The 22365-nt window shown below is 42.8% G+C and overlaps 1 protein-coding gene across 1 annotated transcript in view; it reads right to left on the reverse strand.

The window, feature by feature from the left end:
• The window catches only part of CEP192 (centrosomal protein 192), a 206933-nt gene that overhangs the window by 125225 nt on the left and 59343 nt on the right, over positions 1-22365 (reverse strand). Inside the window, 4 exon segments of the mRNA XM_068237131.1 lie at positions 4592-4685; positions 4688-4939; positions 9080-9190; positions 16502-16647. Coding sequence (XP_068093232.1) covers positions 4592-4685; positions 4688-4939; positions 9080-9190; positions 16502-16647 — 603 coding nt within the window.

Consider the following 22365-nt stretch of genomic DNA (forward strand, 5'->3'; position numbering starts at 1 on the left):
AATGATGCCATTACACAACTAAAAGGCATCCCAGACATCTCTTTAGAATGTACATATTTGTTATACTGCCTCTGCTCCCTCTAAATCTATTAAATCATTGTTAGCATTTTATTTAATTGCCACAGCTTAGATCAGGCTTTCTCAACCAGGGTTCCTAGAGGACTCTGCAGGGGTTCCTTGGCATTTTCCCCCATCGTGGGTGAATTATAATAGAGAACATTATAATAGGTGGTACTGTAAAAAGAAGCACTAAATTGGGGGTCAGAATAATAATGAGCAGCAGTGTAATAGGGGGTAGTGAAATTAACAGCCTCACCTACTTAAAGACCATGCCTCAGGAAAAATAAATGCAGGGGTTCCTCGAGATTACAAAATTGTTTGCAGGGGTTCCTTGAGATCGAAAAGTTATTTTCAGGGTTCCTCCAGGGTAAAAAGGTTGAGAAAGGCTGGCTTAGATGAACTTCCAGGAGACATTACACATGCCATGCTTACGTCATTTCCCCACTAGCTCCTATGCATCTTCTAAAAGGAACCTAAAGGGTTAAACCTCTGAAGGGCTGCAGGGGAAACCTTGTTTGGGATCCCTCACCGCCGCTGCCTCGGCGGAGGGGTGGGCGAATAGGAAAGCTTGACCTTCCCGAGAAGGCTTCGGATCCTATCACAGGGACTTGCAGGAGACAGACTGTTGCTATTGGCTCTCTGCTCCTGGCTGTGATCAGAGCTAAAGGTGTACCAACTCGCTATTAGAGGGTGTCTCTAATTTTTCGTCCACTCCGTGTATATGGCAATAGTAGGAGTATAATTATCGATTTTGTTTGTGTTTTTTCCATGGTTGTTTGTGCCTTAAGAATGTTTGCTTCCTGACTGAACACACACACACACACACACACACACACACACTGTTAAGAAATGCAGAGCTCTGCAATCTAGGAAAGTGGGACACAAGAAAGAAGTGTACCACCAATACTATTAGTGAGTTTGTAAATTGATAACATCCTTATAAAATGAAACATACAACCCCCCCCCCCCCAAACAACAAATAGTGCCTCCCCTCCCCCACCTCACATATATAAGTAGATAAATAAGTGTTCCTCTTATATAAACATATGTATTGCACGGTCCACATTGTTATTTTAGTGATTTAGTGATTTCTATAGTAAAAAAGAGAAAATTCTTAGGATTTTCTATTTTGACTGTATCTTGAAGCCATTCCTGACATTTCCTCCCTAACTCTGTATCATTGGCCGCCCTCCTCCCAGACACATGACTGCAGGATCCTGTCTTTCTCCAGCATGCTCTCAATACATTACAGTAAATATGGCCAAAGTGACCATTAGATCTGTCTGATTGACCTATTGCCTGCCCATGCACTGCAGTCCATATACTGATAGATCAAATCATCAATTGGGCATGCTTCTTGTGGCACCGAATTTCATCCAATTTGATAAAATTATCAAATTGGATGGTCAATTGGGCAACAAAATTGCTAGCACCATAAGTGCTATAAATGGACATTGAGGTGACGCAGACATGACTCCGGTCTTTGCCTCACAATGTAAGGATAAGTTGTTATTTACGTGCCTTTTTTTCTTGGCATAAACTAAAAATAATCAGTTAAAAAAAAAAAAAAAATGGACATGGGAAAAAAATAAAAAAGAAAAAAAGAAATGAATACCGTATATACTCGCATACAAGCCGAATTTTTGACCCCCGCTGCTATTACCTGCTTAGGCAGCGGCCGCTTCCTAATCCGCGTTCCCCTTCTAATGTTGCAGAGCGTATCACAGCAGCACGCCGGCGCTGCTGCTGTGACGATGCAGGGGGCAGGAAAGAGCGGTTCCCCTGGTAACGGCGATGCAGATCGCCGCTACAGGGAGCTGCGCTCTTTCCTGCCCCCTGCATCGTCACAGCAGCAGCGCCGGGCGCGCTGCTGTGATACACTCTGCAACATGAGAAGGGGAACGCGGATTAGAGGAAGCCGCTGCCTTATTAAGCAGGTAATAGCAGCGGCGGCCGCGGGGGGAGCGGAGAGGGGGGAATCGCTATACTGGGGCACTACCTACCTATACTGGGCATTTTACTAGCTATACTGGGCACTACACTGGCTGTACTCGGCACTATACTAGCTATACTGGACACTACCTACCTACACTGGGCACTATACTGGCTAAACTGGGCACTATACTGGCTAAACTGGGCACTATACTAGCCAAACTGGGCACTATACTAGCCATACTGGGGCACTATACTAGCCATACTGGGGCACTATACTAGCCATACTGGGGCACTATACTAGCCATACTGGGGCACTATACTAGCCATACTGGGGCACTATACTAGCCAAAACAAAACAAAAAACCATTCAGTGTATATTTATTGGTTTGGGTAAAAGTTATAGCGTTTACAAACTATGGTGCCAAAAGTGAATTTTCCTATTTTGGAGCATCTCTGACTTTTCTGAGCACCCGTCATGTTTCATGAGGTGCTAAAATTCCAGGATAGTATAAATACCCCCCAAATGACCCCATTTTGGAAAGAAGACATCCCAAAGTATTCACTAAGAGGCATGGTGAGTTCATAGAAGATTTTATTTTTTGTCACAAGTTAGCGGAAAATGACACTTTGAAACAAAAAAAACAAACAAACAAAAAAAATAATAAGTTTCCATTTCTGCTAACTTCTGACAAAAAAAAAAAAAAATTTTAAATCTGCCACGGACTCACCATGCCCCTCTCTGAATACTTTGGGGCGTCTACTTTCCAAAATGGGGTCATTTGTGGGGTGTGTTTACTGTCCTGGCATTTTGGGGGTGCTAAATTGTAAGCACCCCTTTTAAAACCTAAAGGTGCTCATAGGACTTTGGGCCCCTTAGCACACCCAGGCTGCAAAAAGGGGTCACACATGTGGTATCGCCGTACTCTAGAGAAATAGTATAATGTGTTTTGGGGTGTATTTTTTACACATACTCATGCTGGGTAGGAGAAATATCTCTGTAAGATTTTTTTCACACACAATTGTCCATTTACAGAGAGATTTCTCCCACCCAGCATGGTTATGTGTAAAAATACACCCCAAAAAAACATTATACTACTTCTCCCGAGTACGGCAATACCACATGTGACACGCTAAGGGGCCCAACATCCTATGAGTACCTTTAGGATTTCACAGGTCATTTTGAGGCATTTGGTTTCTAGACTACTCCTCACGCTTTAGGGCCCCTAAAATGCCAGGGCAGTATAGGAACCCCACAAGTGACCCCATTTTAGAAAGAAGACACCCCAAGGTATTCTGTTAGGTGTATAGTGAGTTCATAGAAGATTTTATTTTTTGTCACAAGTTAGCATAAATTGATTTGTATTGTTTTTTTCCACAAAGTGTCATCCACTAATTTGTGACAAAAAAAAAAAAAAAAATCTTCTATGAACTTACCATCACAGATTTACATTTGTTCTCCCCTCTAATCACCCATCAATCACCCATCAATAACCCCCTGTCACTGCTACCTATCATACCCATCAGATCAGACCCTCATCTGCCCCTTTGCGGGCACCCAATCACCCGCCCACACCCTCGGATCGCCCTCAGACCCCTGGGACCACCAGGGCAGGAGGCAGCCTGTATAATACGCTTTGTATACATTACAAAGCGTATTATACGCTTAGTGTGCACCGATCCGTGGGTTAACAACCCGCCGGCGCTTCCGATCGGCCGGTTGACGTCACGGGTGGGCGGAGCCCATTGCACAGCGCAGAACGAGCCGCTGCCGATGGGCGTATTGCGGACGTTCTGCGCACCACTTTACCGCCGCCCATTGGCTGTGGGCAGTCGGCAAGTGGTTAATGGCTCAGGCTAAACAAACCAAACAAAGCATAATGTAATAAGCATGTGTTTCTTCACGGTGTAGAAAAGGTTTTAGGTTGATTAGGTATGGCATGGGCTTAATTTACGCGATGTGTGGTGCTGTTCATTACAGTACACACCACACTGAGTAATCGGCAAGAAATTAACAGTAAATGGTGCTATAATGCACTACAGTATGGTGCAGAATGCAGCATCACCCCATTCGCTATAACTAAATAGGGACAGCATAGGAGAACTGTGATGTGTGATGTGTAGTGAAGTAAAATGTACAGCCATTGAGGTAACGAGACACTGAAGAAGGAAAAAAAAAGCCAGTATATCTACATAGTGCCTTGTATGATTAAAACATATCTGAATTAAAAAACAAAACAAAAAACAAAACAACCTTGCAGTTTACAAGCCTTATGTAAAATTTACATTGTCCAAAGATTTTCAGTCACCTGGAGCCACAGATCATTATAGCAAGCCGGATTAGTGATTTGCCATTGCATTGCTGATTTTCTTTGCCAGTCTAGCATTACATACGGTTATTTAGTGAGCATATGGTGCTGCTCAGATAAATCTAAGGGAATAATCAATCAACGTAAAAGCACAGTATGTTTATCCTTATTTCTTATCACCAATAACATTTGTTATGGATACATGTTATAGTTGCTGAATGATCCTGGTGATCAGATCTGCACATTCTAGAAGTATTCTTTATTTCAGACATATCATGCTTGAGGCATACCTTTTTCACAGCCACCGTCAGCAAAACTCCACTGAAAATTCTGCACTTTTAGATTGCTGCCAGATGTCAGAGGTAGCTGAAACATCCTTGTTTTGTGAACATTTTTTGAGATAAATAATCCTCTGTTAAACCACCAGCAGCCAAATTTGAAGCTGTATCATCTACATGTCCCGGTTCAGTAGATTTCCTGTAATTCATACTCTCACTATAACCAGTAGAAAATATGTGGGAGAAATGAGTACCACATTCATTGTCAGATTCATTGTATGGCGTTCTGCTTTCCATGAAATAAAGAGAGTCCAGTTTAGGTGCTCCATTTGCGTGTGAAGAATCTAAGTTGGTAGGGTTCTGTTATAATAAAAAAAAAGTATATAGATTTATAAAAAAATAAATTTAATAGCATAATCATCTTCCATGATATAGTAAAAAGTAGGGAACAAATATGAATACATTAAAGTACAGACATTTGGTCTGATGCCCGTACCGGGGTACAATTGTTATCCACAGGCAGTGCACAGCAATAGTACCAGTATTAACGCAAGCAGAGCAGCATGTGTAGCACAATTAGCACGACCCACAGTACATGGATAAGGTGAGCATTGCAATGGTTACACGTGGCACAACACTAAAAGGTTAATATGCTATTGCTTATCCTTTAGAGCAGAGAGGAAGTTGAGAGTTCAAGTCTGCTATGCTTAAAGGTTTCAAAGGTTGGGAGAAGATTGATGCATTGTAGAAAGGAATTCCAGGAGGGGAAAGGTTTGTGAGGAGTCTTGAACATGTGAATGTGAGAAGGATATAATATAGATATATAGATAGATATATAGATAGATATCAGATATTGCAGTTGAAGTGTTCATCTGGGAACTAGTAATAGTGAAGTGCTTTTAAGTTAAAGAACAAGTGCCACCCATGCTACCCTCAAAATAAAAAACACATATATAAGTAGATAACTACTAGTTCTATTTACATAACAGATGTATTGCACTGTCCACGTTATGATTACTTACATAACAGATGTATTGCACTGTCCACGTTATGATTGCTGTGAATTTTATAAAAGGAAAAGCAGAGAATCCTATACTAGGCAATTTCCATCTTTGCTACCTTTGACCTCCTGACATTTCCTCCCTCACTTTTTTCTCCCCTTGCTAATTGTGTATTTGTTACCAGTCCTCCTCCCATAGTCTTCAGACACTCCCACTGAGGTCTATACTAGGAATTGCACTGTCTTATGTCATTAGAAGGAGGGGGAACCGAAGGGAAGAGGAGGAATATATTCTAGATAAAAACACCTCCAGCATGCAACTGTTTGGCAATGGCACTTAAAGGGCCAGTGCTCCTAAGATATGTGATAACTCCAAACCATAAACGCAGAAAAAGTTTTGAATGCAGGATTAGCATCTTTATCACTGAATATACTCAGACCAGTTGCTGTTGAAATTTGATTTTTATGGTGACTTTAAGAGTTTGAAGTTGGTCCTCTGGTTAATGGACATCCAACGAACAGCTTAGCAGAAAGGAGAAGCAGTTGAATAAGAAGACAGGTGGATGAATCAAGCGGCAACTTTTAGCAAAAGACTGGAGGAATGCAAGCTTATTTGGTAGGCCACAGAGCAAGGTATTTCAGAAGTTAAGGGGAGATATTGTCAGGGCATACACAAGAGTTTTAGTAGTCCATGAGAAAGGGTCATTATATTCTGGCGTATAAGACTACTTTTTAACCCTTGAAAATCTTCTGAATAGTCAGGGGTCGTCTTATACGCCGGGTGTCATTGATGCCGACTGTAGTGAAGCGGTGCAGGTGCACATGTGTGAGATCTGAGAGGCAGAGAAAGAGGTAAATAGGATATAAGGGTGGGCCAGAAGGGTGAAAGAGGTGTGCTTTATGGGCACAGTGCAATCTATTCTTCCATACCGCTCTAATAAACAGGTAGACAGGAAGAATTTACTAATCCACCTAGGGAGAGTTGACCAATCCAACCAGTCAATCCGATGTATAGAGTTATATACTGGGTACCACTTATAGTACAGCACCAGTATCTATTCATACATAGCACCAGTATATGATTTTCTTTTTTTTATTATTTGGTGTGTGTTGGAAGAGTACCCCTCTACCAACACACTCCAAATAATAAAAACAAATACGGAGAGGGTATCCCAAACTCTACAGTGGTTTGGAAAATTATTCGGCCCCCTTGAAGTTTTCCACATTTTGTAATATAACTGCCACAAACATGAATCAATTTTATTGGAATTCCACGTGAAAGACCAATACAAAGTGGTGTAACGAAAATCATACAAGATTCCAAACTTGTTTTAAAAAACTGCAAAGTGGGGTGTGCGTAATTATTCAGCCCCCTGAGTCAATACTTTGTAGAACCACATTTTGCTGCAATTACAGCTGCTAGTCTTTTAGGCCTCTTCAGGACGTTGCGTTTTAGGGGATGTTAAGGTCGCATAACGTGCCCCTAACGCAACACCTGGTGGTGTTTAAGGACGCCAGATTGAGCCACGTTATGCGGCTCTTGGTACACCTTTTATGTTCTGTAGTCTGCGGAGACCACATGATCGGAACACTCCGCATCACGTGGCCCCGCCAGCCACTCCAGGAAGTAAACACTGCAGTGCAGTGAATATTAATTAGCCATGTGGCTAAACACAACAGCTGACTCTCACCTCCTCCTCTCCTGCATTAAGGCTGCTTTCAGTGGGACGTTACAGGCGAACGTTAGAGCAGCCTGTAACGCAGCCCAACTCACAGTAATGAAAAATCAATGGGCTGTTCACAGTGCCCACGTTGCATTACAGTGTTACGCTGGACGTTCAAAGAAAGTGCAGCATGATGTGCGTTATAGGTGGTTTTAGCTGCGTTAGACTGTTTGCACATGCTCAGTAAGGGGAGAGTCTGCTATTGTTCCTAGCCACATGGCTTATTAATATTCACTGCACTGTAGTGTTGTCCAGATCATGAACAATTTGGATCTTTGCATCTTTTTTGTGAGTCGAATCATCCGGATCACAGTGGATGTCTGGAAGAAACGAACTGCAGCTTCTGCACAAGCACAATCTTCCTGCTGCATCTCTCCCTTCCCAATTAGCACCCCCCAATGTGCCCTCATTTTCCTGCACCTCTCACTCTGCTGCACCCGCTTCCCTAGTAAAATGATTCAAATTGAACCAGTAATGCATAAAAATGTATGTGTTAATGTTCCTGCACTAGCGGGAATGCGTAAAAATGTACGCAATGCGTCCCGCTGACCTTCGAGGTCGGCAAGCTGCCAGCGGGGGACTGGAGCAGCAGTGAGTGACTACGGGGGCACAGGATGGCTGCATGGGGCTGGTAGAAGCCCCAGGTAAGTGAAACGCATTTTTTTATTTTGCTTGGACATTCACTTTAACAATGGCTTTCTTCTTGCCACTCTTCCATAAAGGCCAACTTTGTGCAGTACACGACTAATAGTTGTCCTATGGACAGATTCCCCCATCTGAGCTGTAGATCTCTGCAGCCGTCCAGAGTCACCATGGGCCTCTTAACTGCATTTGTGATCAGCGCTCTCCTTGTTCGGCCTGTGAGTTTAGGTGGACGGCCTTGTCTTGGTAGGTTTACAGTTGTGCCATACTCCTTCCATTTCTGAATGATCGCTTGAACAGTGCTCCGCGGGATGTTCAAGGCTTTGGAAATCTTTTTGTAGCCTGAGCCTGCTTTAAATTTCTTAATAACTTTGTCCCTGACCCTGTCTGGTGTGTTCTTTGGACTTCATGGTGTTGCTGCTACCAATATTCTCTTAGACAACCTCTGAGGCCATCACAGAGCAGCTGTATTTGTACTGACATTAGATTCCACACAGGTGCACTCTAGTCATTAGCATTCATCAGGCAATGTCTATGGGCAACTGACTGCACTCAGACCAAAGGGGGCTGAATAATTACGCACACCCCACTTTGCAGTTATTTGAAAAAAACGTTTGGAATCATGTACGATTTTCATTCCACATCTCACGTGTACACCACTTTGTATTGGTCTTTCACGTGGAATTCCAATACAATTGATTCAGGTTTGTGGCAGTAATACGACAAAATGTGGAAAACTTCAAGGGGGCCGAATTCTTTTGCAAACCACTGTATTTTTTACCTGAAAAAGTTGGGGGATAGTCTTATACGCCCAGTCGTCTTATACACCGGGATATACGGTATGTTCTTTAGTTGGAGCTATCAGGAAGTAATAGGTAAGTGAATGGCATAAGTGAGTCAAAAGGTTACCCCTAAACAATGTTCTTTTAGAAACTAACATTATAGGGTTTTATTAACATTTTGAAAATATGATTAATCTGTAATTTTTTTTTTTTGCATTTATATGGTCATCCCAACCACATATTCAACAGCGCTTTACAGAGTATACAGCCTATTGTAATGATAAACATTATAATAATACCGAAATGTAAAGGAACACAGATGTAGGAAGGCGTTCAAAATAAAGTCACTTACATGCATAAGATTGTCTTTGAAAACTTTCCTTCTGTCTTCATCCACAGACTGTGCCTTATGTTCTTTGGCAGTTGCACCATCACCTATAGGAGCTATACGGTCCACAGGAGCCTACATGAGATTTAACAAAAATCCCTTTGAGTAAGAGAATTTTCAACATTTACAAAAAAAAAAAATGAAAACCACAAATTAAGACAAATGGAAAAAGCGCATATATTGTATGAAGTTTACTAAAGTAAAAAAACTATTCGATATGCACACCTTCCTCACCTGTCCAGATTTATGGTTCTAGACCTACGTTCCGGTGCCAGATCCCTGCAAGGACACCAGTCCTGCGATACACAGTAATATAACAAACCGAGACGGAACATAAATGGCTCAGGAAAGACTGTATTGTCAGCATACAGAAGCACACAACATATTGCGGGCATTGCCCTTCCTCAGGTGCCCTCCCCTGAGGAAGGGCAACGCCCAAACGTGTGCTTCTTTATGCGGGCAATACAGTCTTTACTGAGCCATTTGTGTGCAGTCTGGTCTATAAATGCTAAAAAAACAAACAAACAAAACCCCAAAAAACACACAACGTTGAAATCCGGTTTAGCACTACAATCCAGCTATCCAAATAACCACTAGCCGACCGTTCCACGCCAATTGGAGTGAACTCAGCGGCAGCCCCAGGACCGCTCCACGCCGACTGGCATGAATGACCTATAGGGCTAGCCGGAGATTGCGCGCATCTCCGCTCCGCCTTCAGTCTCCCAGTGGTGATTGCTGCTTGGAGACTGTTAGACAGCGAAATTGCCATCTAATTAGGCTGTACAGCGCTGCGATCTAAGGCAGCGCTGTACCAGGGACAACCCCCTGGGACACAGGAGAGCGATCGGCCTATGACAGCCGATCGCCGTGATTGGCTGGCTGGGGGGAGGGAGGTTTAAAAAAAATAAATAAATAAATAAATTAACATTTAATATAAAAATAAACAAATACACATATATATATATATATATATATACATATATATATATACATATATATATATATATATATACATATATACATACATATATACACATATATACACATATATACACATATATACACATATATACACATATATACACATATATACATATACACATATACATATATACATATACACATATACATATACAGTGTTCTCCCCAGAAATTTTTTCCAGCCGGGTGGCATGAAAAAGTAGCCGGGTGGGGAAGTAAGGACACATTGAGTGGAGAAGGGAGGTCACGCCGGGGGGGTTGTGGCTGGGGAGTTGGGACAAGGGTGTGTGTGTGCAGAGGATCACAAAAAGTGTCAGGTGGAGTATTTTGATCACCCTGGGTAATAATAGGTGTGAGAAGATTGCGCCGAGTGCTACTGGATGTGGAGATACCACTGACAGCTATCAGGTGGGGAGGGAGATCTCACCCTTGGTGCAGCTGATGTGAGTGAGGGGTTCATACTAGATGCCTCACACTGTGTTGCTAGTGGATTCAGGGTACATGACTGGCTGCTGCTAATAGACAGGGAACCATCTCCCTTTGGATTGTATGGAGGAGGGGTCTCGCACTGTGTGAGATATATCAGCTCCCTGGCTTGCATAGGCAGAACAGACCCATAGGAGTCCAGGAGATATTTATTTATGAAGGATTGCAGTCTGGACTTTCACAGGACATAGGACTTTCACATCACAAGCACACATATAGAACAAGAGCACTATGTGCTTCCACAGCCACTGGCTCTCACACAGTTATGTCTGCAGTTTACATCGTGGCTGACTCCAGACAGCATTCCATCTCTCACCATGACCTGCCCGGGATCCTCCACTGTGCTATAAATCACAGCCCACCACACTGCTCCGTCCTGCTGTCAGCTCCACCGTGACTCCAGCACTTGTTTCTCCCCTGCGCTATAAATCATAGACCGCTGCACTGCTCCGTCCCGCTTTATGCACTGAACTTCGTGCACATAAATTAACACGTTCAGCCGGTCAATGATTGCGCTCTGCCTGCCTCTAGTGTCTGCCCAGCACATCCCTGCACAGCTTACACTTACACAGTCATGAGCCTCTGCAGTGACATTCGGCAGCTAGTGCCATGGTCACACCTCTTACTATGCGCTGAGCCAATCAGTGCAGGAGCTCGCCGGGAAGCACGAGATCTGGTGCGCAGAGGGGAAGAAGCACATCCTGACAGCCGGGCACTTGTTGTCAGTGAAGAGTGCGGCTAGCGGTGACAGCGATTTCATCAGCCGGGCGGTAACTTATCTTACCTGGGCGCTCCGCCCGGCTGATTGATCCTGGGGAGAACACTGCATATATACATATACACATATACATATACATATATATATATATATATATATATATATATATATATATATATATATATAAAAAGAGAACAATAAACACTGGAGGAGCAATCAGACCCCACCAGAGAGCTCTGTTGGTGGGGAGAAGAGGGGGGGGGGGGGGGGGGGGGGAGGGGGAGGAAAGAAATCACTTGCGTGCCGAGTTGTGCATCCCTGCAGCGAGGCCTTAAAGCTGCAGTGGCCTATTAACAGAAAAATGGCCTAGTCTTTAGGAGGGTTTAACACTGCGGTCCTCAAGTGGTTAAAGGGTCAAAGAAGTGGATCTCTAGTGGATTTGCAAAAATGAAAAAAAAAAAAAAAAAAAAGTGGTTTGTATTCTGACCTGTCTGGCCATCTCAAAGATGAGAAGCGGGATTGTCGCCATAAAAATCAAATTTCAACAGCAACTGGTCTGAGTGTATTAAAGGGAACCTTAACTGTAAATAAAAAAAATAAAAAAATAAAAAAGTTTCTTACCTGGGGCATGTACCAGCCCCCTGCAGCCATCCTGTGCCCTCGCAGTCACTCATGGCTCCTCTGGTCCCCCGCTGCCAGCTAGTTTCGTTTTTGCCGACTGGAAGTCGGCCGGCCGCCATGCGTACGTTTTTACGCATCTCTGCTGATGCAGGAAGCTATTGCAGATAACAAGTACATTTTTACACGTTATGGGTATAATGCATAAAATTTTACGCATTACACCCGTAACGCGTAAAAATGTAATTGTTGATGTCTGCAATAGCTTCCTGCACCAGGACGTAAAAAAGTACGCATGGCGGCCGGCCGACTACCATTCGGCAAAAACGAAACCCCTGGCAGTGGGGGACCAGAGGAGCCATGAGAGACTGCAAGGGCACAGGATGGCTGCAGGGGGCTGGTACATGCCCCAGGTAAGTAAAAAAAAATTGTTTTTTTTTTTTACAGTTCCCGGTTCCCTTTTAAGTGATTAAGATGCTAATCCTGCATTCAAAACTTTCAAAACAGTTTCTGCTTTTATGATTTAGAGTTATCACATACTTAAGGAGCACTGGCCCTTTAGTAGTCAGTACCAAACAGTTGCATGCTGAGGGTTCTTTTTATCTATAATATATTCCTCCTCTTCCATTTCCCTGCCCATCTGAAACACCTTCCCCTGCTCACTTGAGTTTACAAGCAAGGCTGAGGTGACTCAGCGATTGGAGGAGAAAAGAAAAAAAGTGCAGAAATGTCATCAGGATTTAGCCTAAACTGGGCAAAAGACATGGTTCCCACCAGGAACAGAATTCTCTTAATTTACTATATAAAATTCACTGAAATCAAAACGTGGACAGTACAATATATGTGTTATGTAAGTAGATCAAGTATTTATCTACTTACCGTATAGACTCGCATAGAATGTGCACCAGTGTTTGCGTTTTTAAATTTTTTTTGCAGCTTCCAGTATGCAGAACCGGACAAGTGGTTAGGGAGAGGCATGAGTGTGTATAGCTGCACGAGGAGCCACCTGCTGGTGACAGTATACGATTATGTCTAACTGAAACCCCTCACTTAAATTTAGCTGAACTTATGCAATTCCTGCTAGATCTGGTACTGCAGACACAGGCATATACCATTACACTTGATTGGCTGACAGGCTGTTTGTGAATATCAGGAAGAAAAAGAAGAGTACCGGGCACCTTCCGTTCTGGTTCTTTATTGCAGCTCCATTAACAGAGGTGAACTGCGGTCTTCCGTGGCCATAGGGAATTGCCTCCACTGCATGTTTTGGGTGGAAGCTCCAAGCGTGAAGGACCGAATTAGTTGCGGTCGGTTTTCGGTACCCCTCACTAATAAGTTTATCGTCCAGTATTTTCAGCCTCAGGTCGAGAAAGACCACTTCATCCCCAATCATTTCTGAGGTAAATTGCATATTGATCGTGTTGATATTCAAATACTTCACAAAGTCTCCAAATTCAGCCTCTGTGCCCGACCACACCACCAGGATGTCGTCCACGTACCTGGACCATTGTCTGATGTGCCCCCGGAAAGGATTGGACTCCGAACGCACCGCAGACTTCTCCCACGCCCCCAAAAAGAGGTTAGCAAAGGTGCATGCCACTGGGGTCCCCATAGCGGTCCCCGCCACCTGTTGGTACCATCGGCCGTCAAACATAAATGCATTATGTGGGAGTACAAAATGCAAGCACTCACAAAACAAAAACAAAATCGATGAACACGTCATCTTTATTGGTTTGTTGTAAGTATCTCTTGACGGCCTACACCCCCAAGTCTTGGGGAATCCTGCTGTACAGGCTGACCACGTCGGTCGTGGCCAGCCTGTCCCCCGGGACCCAAGTGGCGTGCTCCACCACCTGCAACACCTCCAAGGTGTCCCTCAAGTAGGAGGGCACTCCTCCAAGAAGGGGGCGCAGGAGATGGTCCAGGTACCTGGACAATCTCTCTGTGAGAGACCCACAGCCAGAGACTATTGGACGTCCCGGTGGTGCGGTCAGAGACTTGTGAAGTTTGGGGATGTGATACCACACTGGTCGCCTGGGGAAAGCCGGGATGAGGTCCCTAACCAATTTCTTAGAAAGGAACCCCCCCTCAGCTCCCCTCTACACCAGGGCCCTTAAGTCTGCCTGGTAGTGAAGGGTCGGGTCACGAGGAAGCAGGCAGTAGGTCTCTCTATCAGTTAATTGCCTCTCGGCCTCAGTTTTGTATTGTTGAGTAGACATTATGACAAGATTACCCCCCTTGTCCGCATTCCTTATGACGAACCCCTCATTTTTCCTCAACCACTCGAGCGCCCTTCTCTCTTTTGTACTCAAATTAGGCATGGCCTGTTCATGGATCTGGGCCTTCGGGTCTTTCAGTACGGCATCAAAAAAGTGGTCTATACTCGACCCGGGGCTGACTGGGAAGGGCTGCACCGACCTGCAAGCTTTAAAAGTATGTGCATCTCCCAATCGCAACTCCCCCATGGTCACAGCATCAGGCCAGTCCTGTGACAGGCTGTTTGTGGCCTATATACAATGGCAGCTTGCTGGCTGGGAGTGAGCATTTGCTTCTCCTGTGTATTGCAATCTATTCTATTTAACACTGCACCTGAGAAATGACCATTCTTGCACTATTTCTTTTGACAGACTCTTTTAGTGAAGCAGTGGATAAGTGATGGAGTATAAATGCAGCGATCCCTGGATGTGAATGGAAGTTGTCGCTTTCTAACCAAATCTTCAGCCAAGGTATAAGTACTGCAATCAGCAGAGACTGGTCAGTTGGGGTATTTCCAGAGAAGCAAGCTTGGGTATGGTGGCACTGTCCTCTACACCCCTTCCTTTGCATTGTGTGCAGCGCCATCATCCCTCATTTCCTCCATACAAATGCAACATGTCACCAGCCTGCAGGCAACAATATCTTTGCACAGCACTCCCCACCCTGTACTTTTCCATGAGGGATTAAAGGACAACTGAAGTGAGAGGGATATGGAGGTTGCCATATTTATTTCCTTTTAAGCAATACCAGTTGCCTGGCTATCCTGCTAATCCTCTGCCTCAGTTTTAGCCATAGACCCTGAACAAGCATGCAGCAGATCAGATGTTTCTGACATTGTCAGATCTGACAAGATTAGCTGCATGCTAGTTACTGTGTTATTCAGACACCACTGCAGCCAAATAGTTAAGGGCTGCCAGGCAACTGGTATTGTTTAAAAGGGAATAAATATGGAAGCCTCTGTATGCTTATCACTTCAGTTGTCCTTTAAGTCCCAATTCCTGGATGTTAAAAGACTGCACATCTACAAATTACGGTAACTTGATGATAGATAGATAGGATAGATAGGATAGATAGGATAGATAGGATAGATAGGATAGATAGATATCCAGCAGTTCAGATGAGAACAAAACAGACACAGATGCATAGAGATAGCGAAACAGTCTAGAGAGATTCTTAACAGCACTACTATCACACATGCGCTGCTGCTGCTGCACGCATAAGAAATACATTTCAATTGCATTTACAGTAAACAGTACAAATCTGACACACCTGAAAGATTTTGAATTAGTACATCTGCTCATAGGGGATTCACACCATGTCCTTTAAATTTTACAAAAAGCACTTCATGGGAAGATTCCATACAAAGATGCCAGCCAACCGACCTCAATACATGCTACACTATTTTTGCAATTGGACTGTAAGACTGCCTTTCAGTAAGTGCTTTTGAAATAAAACCCCAGAAATCCCCTCACGAGGAAAAGGACTAGACCAAAATGTTAGATTTATACAAACTTTTGTAAGTAACAGCAACATAAGAAAAAAACATTCTGGAACAAATGTACATTTTAGACATGCATAGAGATTTAAAAATTTTACAATTTTTCATGACAGTGGTCCGTTAAAGAGGAGCTGTCAGCCATACAACCTCAGGAAAAATAATTATATGTAGATAAATACTTGCTCTACTTACATAACATATGTATTGCACTGTCCATGTTATGATTCCTGGGAATTTTATAAAGGAAAAGTAGAGAATCCTATTCTAGACAGTTTCCATATTTACTGTGGCCATTTTGAAGCCAGTCGTGATGTAATATCCGCCCTTAGTCTCCTCTGCCTGATTTGCCCGCCCTTCACTTTAGAAAGTGCATTGTTTCAGCCTGAGAAATTTTGGCCAATCAAGAGAGGAACAGAGGTGTGGGAGGGGAAAACAGGAGGGAAAGAGGCTTCAGCCAATCAGGCTGCATTAATTAAGTCTGAGGGCGGGGAAGAAGACAACCCAGCATGCCCTGCAACTTCTCTTCTGTGTACCAAATAAGAGTCATTTAAACTGGAGAATTATTCATCAACAAGAAAAGCAATTGCGATTTTAACTTTTGGACTGCCTGATTAGCATCTTTATTACTTGTTCACCAGATAAAAATAAAGAATTAATTTAATTTTATGCCCGACAGTTTCTCTTTAAGCATTAATATTGTAGCAGCATATTTAGATAACGTAAGTATCATGTTATCTAAATATGCTGCTACAATATTAACTTTCAATCAGGAAACTGACAGTTCGACCTATAATCAAACACCGACCTGTAAGTTTACCAACATAACTTACCTGACTTACAGAAGCCGTGCTTTCTTCCCCTGCCACTCTTCTGGCATTAAGATCTTCTTTCCTTGATACTGAATTTTGTGTGTTTAGTGCCATTTTCAAACCATCCTCACTTCCACTGCTGCTTCCATCTCCAAGTCCAAACTCCTCTACAAACATATAATCACTTTTATAAAACTAGATCAAAGCTACTGAAAGTCAACCCTTATCAATAATCAGGAAATGTCATAAAAGCTCAAATTTTATACTTTAAATATTTTCACAACTGGAACTTAAGGAATGTGTTAAAGCATACACAGGTCAGCTGGGTGCGCTTTTTAAGGGATAACTTTTTTTAAGCGTGCAAAAAACAAATTTAACATAATTTACTACACTGACTGACAGGACTACTGCATTTCAGGAGTCAATATCTTTAGCCAATTCCTGACCATATTCATCTCTCCTCTCAGGTATGCCCAGTTCCATCTGACTTGCACGTGAATTTGACCAACTGCATCTAACAAGTATTGCCTGCCGGAACAGTCCTTTTCCGTGGAGGAAGATTTAGGTGCATCCGGCGCCACCATAGACTATAATAGGAATTACTTCTATAGTGGCTCTTAGTGAGTAACGTCAGCGCCGTCAGAAGACTGAAGAGCTGAAGTTGCTTTTAAAGGATACCCAAAGTGACATATGACATGATGAGATAGACGTGTTTGTACAGTGCCTAGCACACAAATAACTATTGCGTAAAAAAAGTGGGATCAGCGCAGTGGGAGGGACGAGTACCTAACAAGTTGCATGCAAGCTGTTAGAGGAAACCAACATCCTCCAAGCGGTAGACAGGTCATGTGTGTGCTCAGTGTGTACTTTATCCCATTAGTGGGGCTTGCACACTTTTGCAGGTAAGCATTCATCTGTTTTTAAGTAGCGCTGCTCAGCTCTTTACACAAATAACTATGCTGTGTTCCTTTTTTCATTCTCTGCCTAAAAGCGTTAAATATCAGGTATGCAAGTGGCTGACGCAGTCCTGACTCAGACAGGAAGTGACTTCAGTGTGACCCTCACTGATACGAAATTCCCCTTTTTATCCCTTTCCTGCTCTCAGAAGCCATTTTCTGCTAGGAAAGTGTTTTATAGTTGTAATTTCTTATCAGTGAAGGTCACACTGTAGTCACTTCCTGTCTGAGTCACGAATGAGTCAACCACTTACATACCGGATATTTAACTTTCAGGCAGAGAAAGAAAAAAAGGAACACGGCGTAGTTTGTGTGCAAGGCACTGTACATACCAATGTCTATCTTATGTCACATGTCACTTCGGGTATCCTTTAAAACACAATAATTCGGCCTCCAGCAATAGCTGGAAGCCAAATTATGTAATTCCCCACCATCCGTGGCGGCCCGGAGGGGGAATAGTAATTAACACAGCCGGGACTTGTGCAGCAGCAGGATCAGCAATATACCTGCTGTATCCTACACCCAAGTCTTCCTGCGCCAATTTCAAATGTATGCTTGCCTGCTTATTTCCTATTCCATCTGTTGTGATCTGTTTTCACTATATTTACCAATTGCAAGGTTGCATATAGCATTTTTTATTACTGCCATTTGCATCTCTGGCCTCATTTGTGTCACACCTATTACCTGGTGTAACTTCAAACAGGGTCCATTTGCCATACACCCTTTTTGATTTGCATTTTTAGAGACTACCTTCTGCTGCTTATTATCCTAACACACTCCTACCTGAATACACATTTTCTGTGGCAGTCTAAATTAAAGGGACCCTGAGCTCAGGCTCAAAACGGAATTTGAACTTGCCTGGGGCTTCCTCTAGCCCCTCGTAGCCTGCGAGGTCCCCCGATGTCCTGGCTCCTCTCCAAGTCCCCCTAGCGGCTACGTTAATCGGTGACTTCTGCCTGAAGTCGGTCGTGCATACCCCCACATCATCACGCCAGTTAGCATGAGAATGCGGGGGGGGGGGGGGGTTGGGGTAGTGCTGGAGGAAGCCCCATGTAAGTCCAAAGTCTGTTTTGAGCCTGAGCTCAGGGTCCCTTTTAAGAAAAGAAAAAAAATAAAAAATAAATTATGAATTAAACATTTATATCCATCTGCCTTCTCCTAAAAATGACTTTAGGTATTCCACAGTTTTAGTTTATATTTATATCTACTTTTCAAGTTTTTACTGTTTTATTGTTTTTGCTCAATAACATTCATTAAAGTACGCCAGAGCTAAAATCTATGAACTATTGATCCTTTTTCTCTCTTTTATACTCTCCGAAGCAGTTTTCTGCTAGGAAATTGTTTTATAGTTGTAATTTCTTATCAGTGAGGGTCACACTGTAGTCTGACTCAGTCCTTATCCAGACAGGAACTGCCACTTACATACCTGATATTTAACTCTTTCAGGCAGAGAAAGAAAAGGGAATAAAGCAGTGTTATTTGTGTGCTTGGCACTGTACATACACACAGTTCTATCTCATGCCACATGTCGCCTCGGGTATCCTTGAAGTATTTATACAGCAGAGACATCTTGAACAGCACTGTAAAGAGTACATCTAGCAGGGGTGTAAATACAAATCATGGGCCCCCTCCCCAGCAAAACATTGAAAAGAGACACTCCCTATGCGGATAGGATTTTTTTTTTTATTTGCCACGGTTATTGGATGGAGGACGCAGGCTCAGACCAGTAAAACTCGTTGCCTGTTCCAAATATAATCTTTTGCATTACAAAGATTGTTATTGAGGTAAGCTACCTTCCGGTCGAAGGAGGAAGTGCACGGTAGTGAAGTAGTGGAACGCGTCCCATTGGACGCGTGAGAGCGTGTGATACGCAGAGAAGCACAGGACATCTGGGTAATTAACCCCCTCTTCCAGTCGCACACCTGAGGCTATTAAGCCTCATTTGAATCACGAATACAGCTAGTTATGTACTCGTGAGGCCATCCCTACTTCCATCACTCTTCCACCACCGGGTGGCGCTGTAGTGCTTATCACAGATGTGATTTGAAGTTCAGAGCCGCCAGTGAAAGAGAAGCAGCCATCCGCAACAGATAATCATAGCTGCTCCCTGCCACCCGCTCATTTGGGCTGCACTAGGTAGCCAAACAAGATTTGTTGGTAAAGGTTTAAAATACACAGCAGCTTTCAAACTAATTTTTAAAGCTCCTAATGGGTTAATAAACAGGAGCAAGTTCGCAATTGGCAAAAGAAAAAAAAATTGTCTACCTACAGCTGGCCCCTTGCTTTACTGCACTAATTGCATCACAAATCTCCAGGGAGGACAACTCAAATCTTGCAGAGCCAGCATGGTCCCCCAGCTCAAGATAGCACATATACAGGTTGTCTGCAGTCTGTCAATGCTCATTTAAATAAACAAGAGGAGAAATGGGTGAAAAGTGTTGTAGTCAGATGAGACCAAAATCAAGCTTTTTGATTGATTTTGATCAACTCAAGGGGCCATATGCAATTCACTTTTTAACCTTTTCCTAGGAGATAATTTTGATCTCTAAACTATCTACTACTCTCTACTAATTTTCAACATTTTACAATTGAAAAAGTACCCAAAGGTTGGGTACTATAAAAAATTTTGACCAACTGCATCTAACAAGTATTTTCTTGCTTGCTGGTGGCTTAAAAGACATTTTATGACAAGTTGTGAAAATATCACCGTGGAGAAAACTCAGGTGAAAAGGTAATTGCATATGGGCCAAAGTGTTTAGAGGAGGAAGAATGCTGCCCATCACCCCAAGAACACTATCCCCACTGTCAAACAAGGTAGTGGACATTACGTTTTGGGGACAGGAAACCTGCACCGCATCGAAAGGACAATGGACAGGACCCATGTTCCATCAAATCTTTGTTGAGCACCTTCCATCTGCCATTAAAATTAGTTGTAAACAGGTATTCCAGCATGACAAAGGACCCCAAAACACATGGCCAAAGCAACAAACAAGTGGCTCAAGAGGAAGCATATGAAGGACCTGGAGTGGTCTAGCTAATCTTCAGGCCTCAATTCAATAGAAAACCTGTGTAGGTAGCTGAAGGAGTTACAAGACACAAGCCTCAAAACCTTACTGACTTAAAAAAGGATTTGTAAAGAGGAGTGGGCAAAAATCCCTACTGATGTGTGTGTAGACCTGTTAGCCAACTACAAGAAACGTCTGACCTCTGATCACAAACAAGGGTTTTACGACCAAGTACTAAGTCATCTTTTAATACAGGATCAAATACTTATTTCAATCATTACAATGCACATGAAGCTCGGACTTTGGGACAGTGTTTTTGATGGTTCTTTTGTTATTTTATTTATTATAGCACACTAAACCTATTATTACAATTATAGACTGGTAATTTCTTGATCAGAGAGTAGAGGAGCAAAATCAGCAGGGGATCAAATAATTATTTTCCTCACTGTATGTACAGCTAAACCTTCATCCAGTCTGACAACTATAGTTAAGTGCCAATACACAGAATTGTGAACTTGAAGCACACCAGAAGTGAGAGGGATATGGAGGATGACATGTATTTCCTTCTAAACAATGCAAGTTGCCTGGCTGTACTGCTGACCCTCTGCCTCTAATACTTTACGCCAATAAATGCTGTACAAGCATGTAGATCATGTTTTTGACTTAAAGTGAAACTTAAAGAGGAGCTTTCCCCTACACTATCTCAGAAAAAAAAAAACACAGATAAGTAGATGAATACTTGCTCTATTTATACAACATATGTGTTGCACTGTCCACATTTTGATTTTAGTGACTTTTCAAAAAAAAAAAAAAACCCTTAGCATTTCCTGTGGCTATTTTTAAGCCAATCCTGATGCAATTTCCTCACTTACTATCCTCTGCCCGATTTGCCCGCCCTTCACTATAGAAAGTGCATTGCCTCAGCATGAGAAATATTGGCCAATATGAGGAGCAGAGGTGTGGGAGGGGAAACATAAGGCTTCAGCCAATCAGGCTGCATTAGTTAAGTCTGAGGGGAAGTATAGAAGAAAAAAAAACAAAAAAACGACAACCCAGCATGCCCTGCAACTTCCTTTTTGTGTACGAAATGTGTGTACCAAATAAGAGTCAGGTAAACTGGGGAATGATCATTTATCAACAAGAAAAATAATAGTGATTTTAACTTTTGGATTGCTTGGTTAGCTTCCTTATTACTTGTTTGACAGACAAAAATAAAGAATTGATTTTTTTATTTTATGCCCGACCGTTACACTTTAAATGAAAAAAAAAAAAAAAACTGATAAGAAACAATTCTACTCCTAAAAAAAAAAAAAATCACTTTTAGGTATCCCACAATTTTATGTTGTGTTTAAAAACTAGATTTATGATAACAGTAGATATGTTTTGTCTCAGCTTAATAAAACAGTCTGTCCTGTGTCTCAGGGTGCTAAAATATGTGAACGATTGACCTTTTTTACCTTTCCCACTGCTCTCAGAAAAGCCCAGTTCTCTGGCAGGAAAGAATTTTATGGCTGTATTTCCTTATCAGTGAGGGAACACTATAGTCTGACGGTACCAACTGGAGAAAAAAATTGTCAGTTGCATAGCTGAATATTACGGTAAGTTTTTCAGGCAGGAAAGAATAAATGCAACAGCATGTTTGTGTTCTTTGCACTGTACACACACACACACACACTTCTCATGTCACATGAGCTTCCATTTAAAGGGAAGGTTCAGGGAGGGTGGGGAAAAAATAAAAATCAATTTCCACTTACCTGGTGCTTCCTCCAGCCCGTGGCAGGCAGGAGGTGCCCTCGCCGCCGCTCCGCAGGCTCCCGGTGGTCTCCGGTGGCCAACCCGACCTGGCCAGGCCGGCTGCCAGGTCGGGCTCTTCTGCGCTCCAAGTCCTTGTACTTCTGCGTCCCACGCCGGCGCTCTGACGTCA

This window comes from Hyperolius riggenbachi, chromosome 5 (assembly GCF_040937935.1).
Source record: "Hyperolius riggenbachi isolate aHypRig1 chromosome 5, aHypRig1.pri, whole genome shotgun sequence".
NCBI lineage: Eukaryota > Metazoa > Chordata > Amphibia > Anura > Hyperoliidae > Hyperolius > Hyperolius riggenbachi.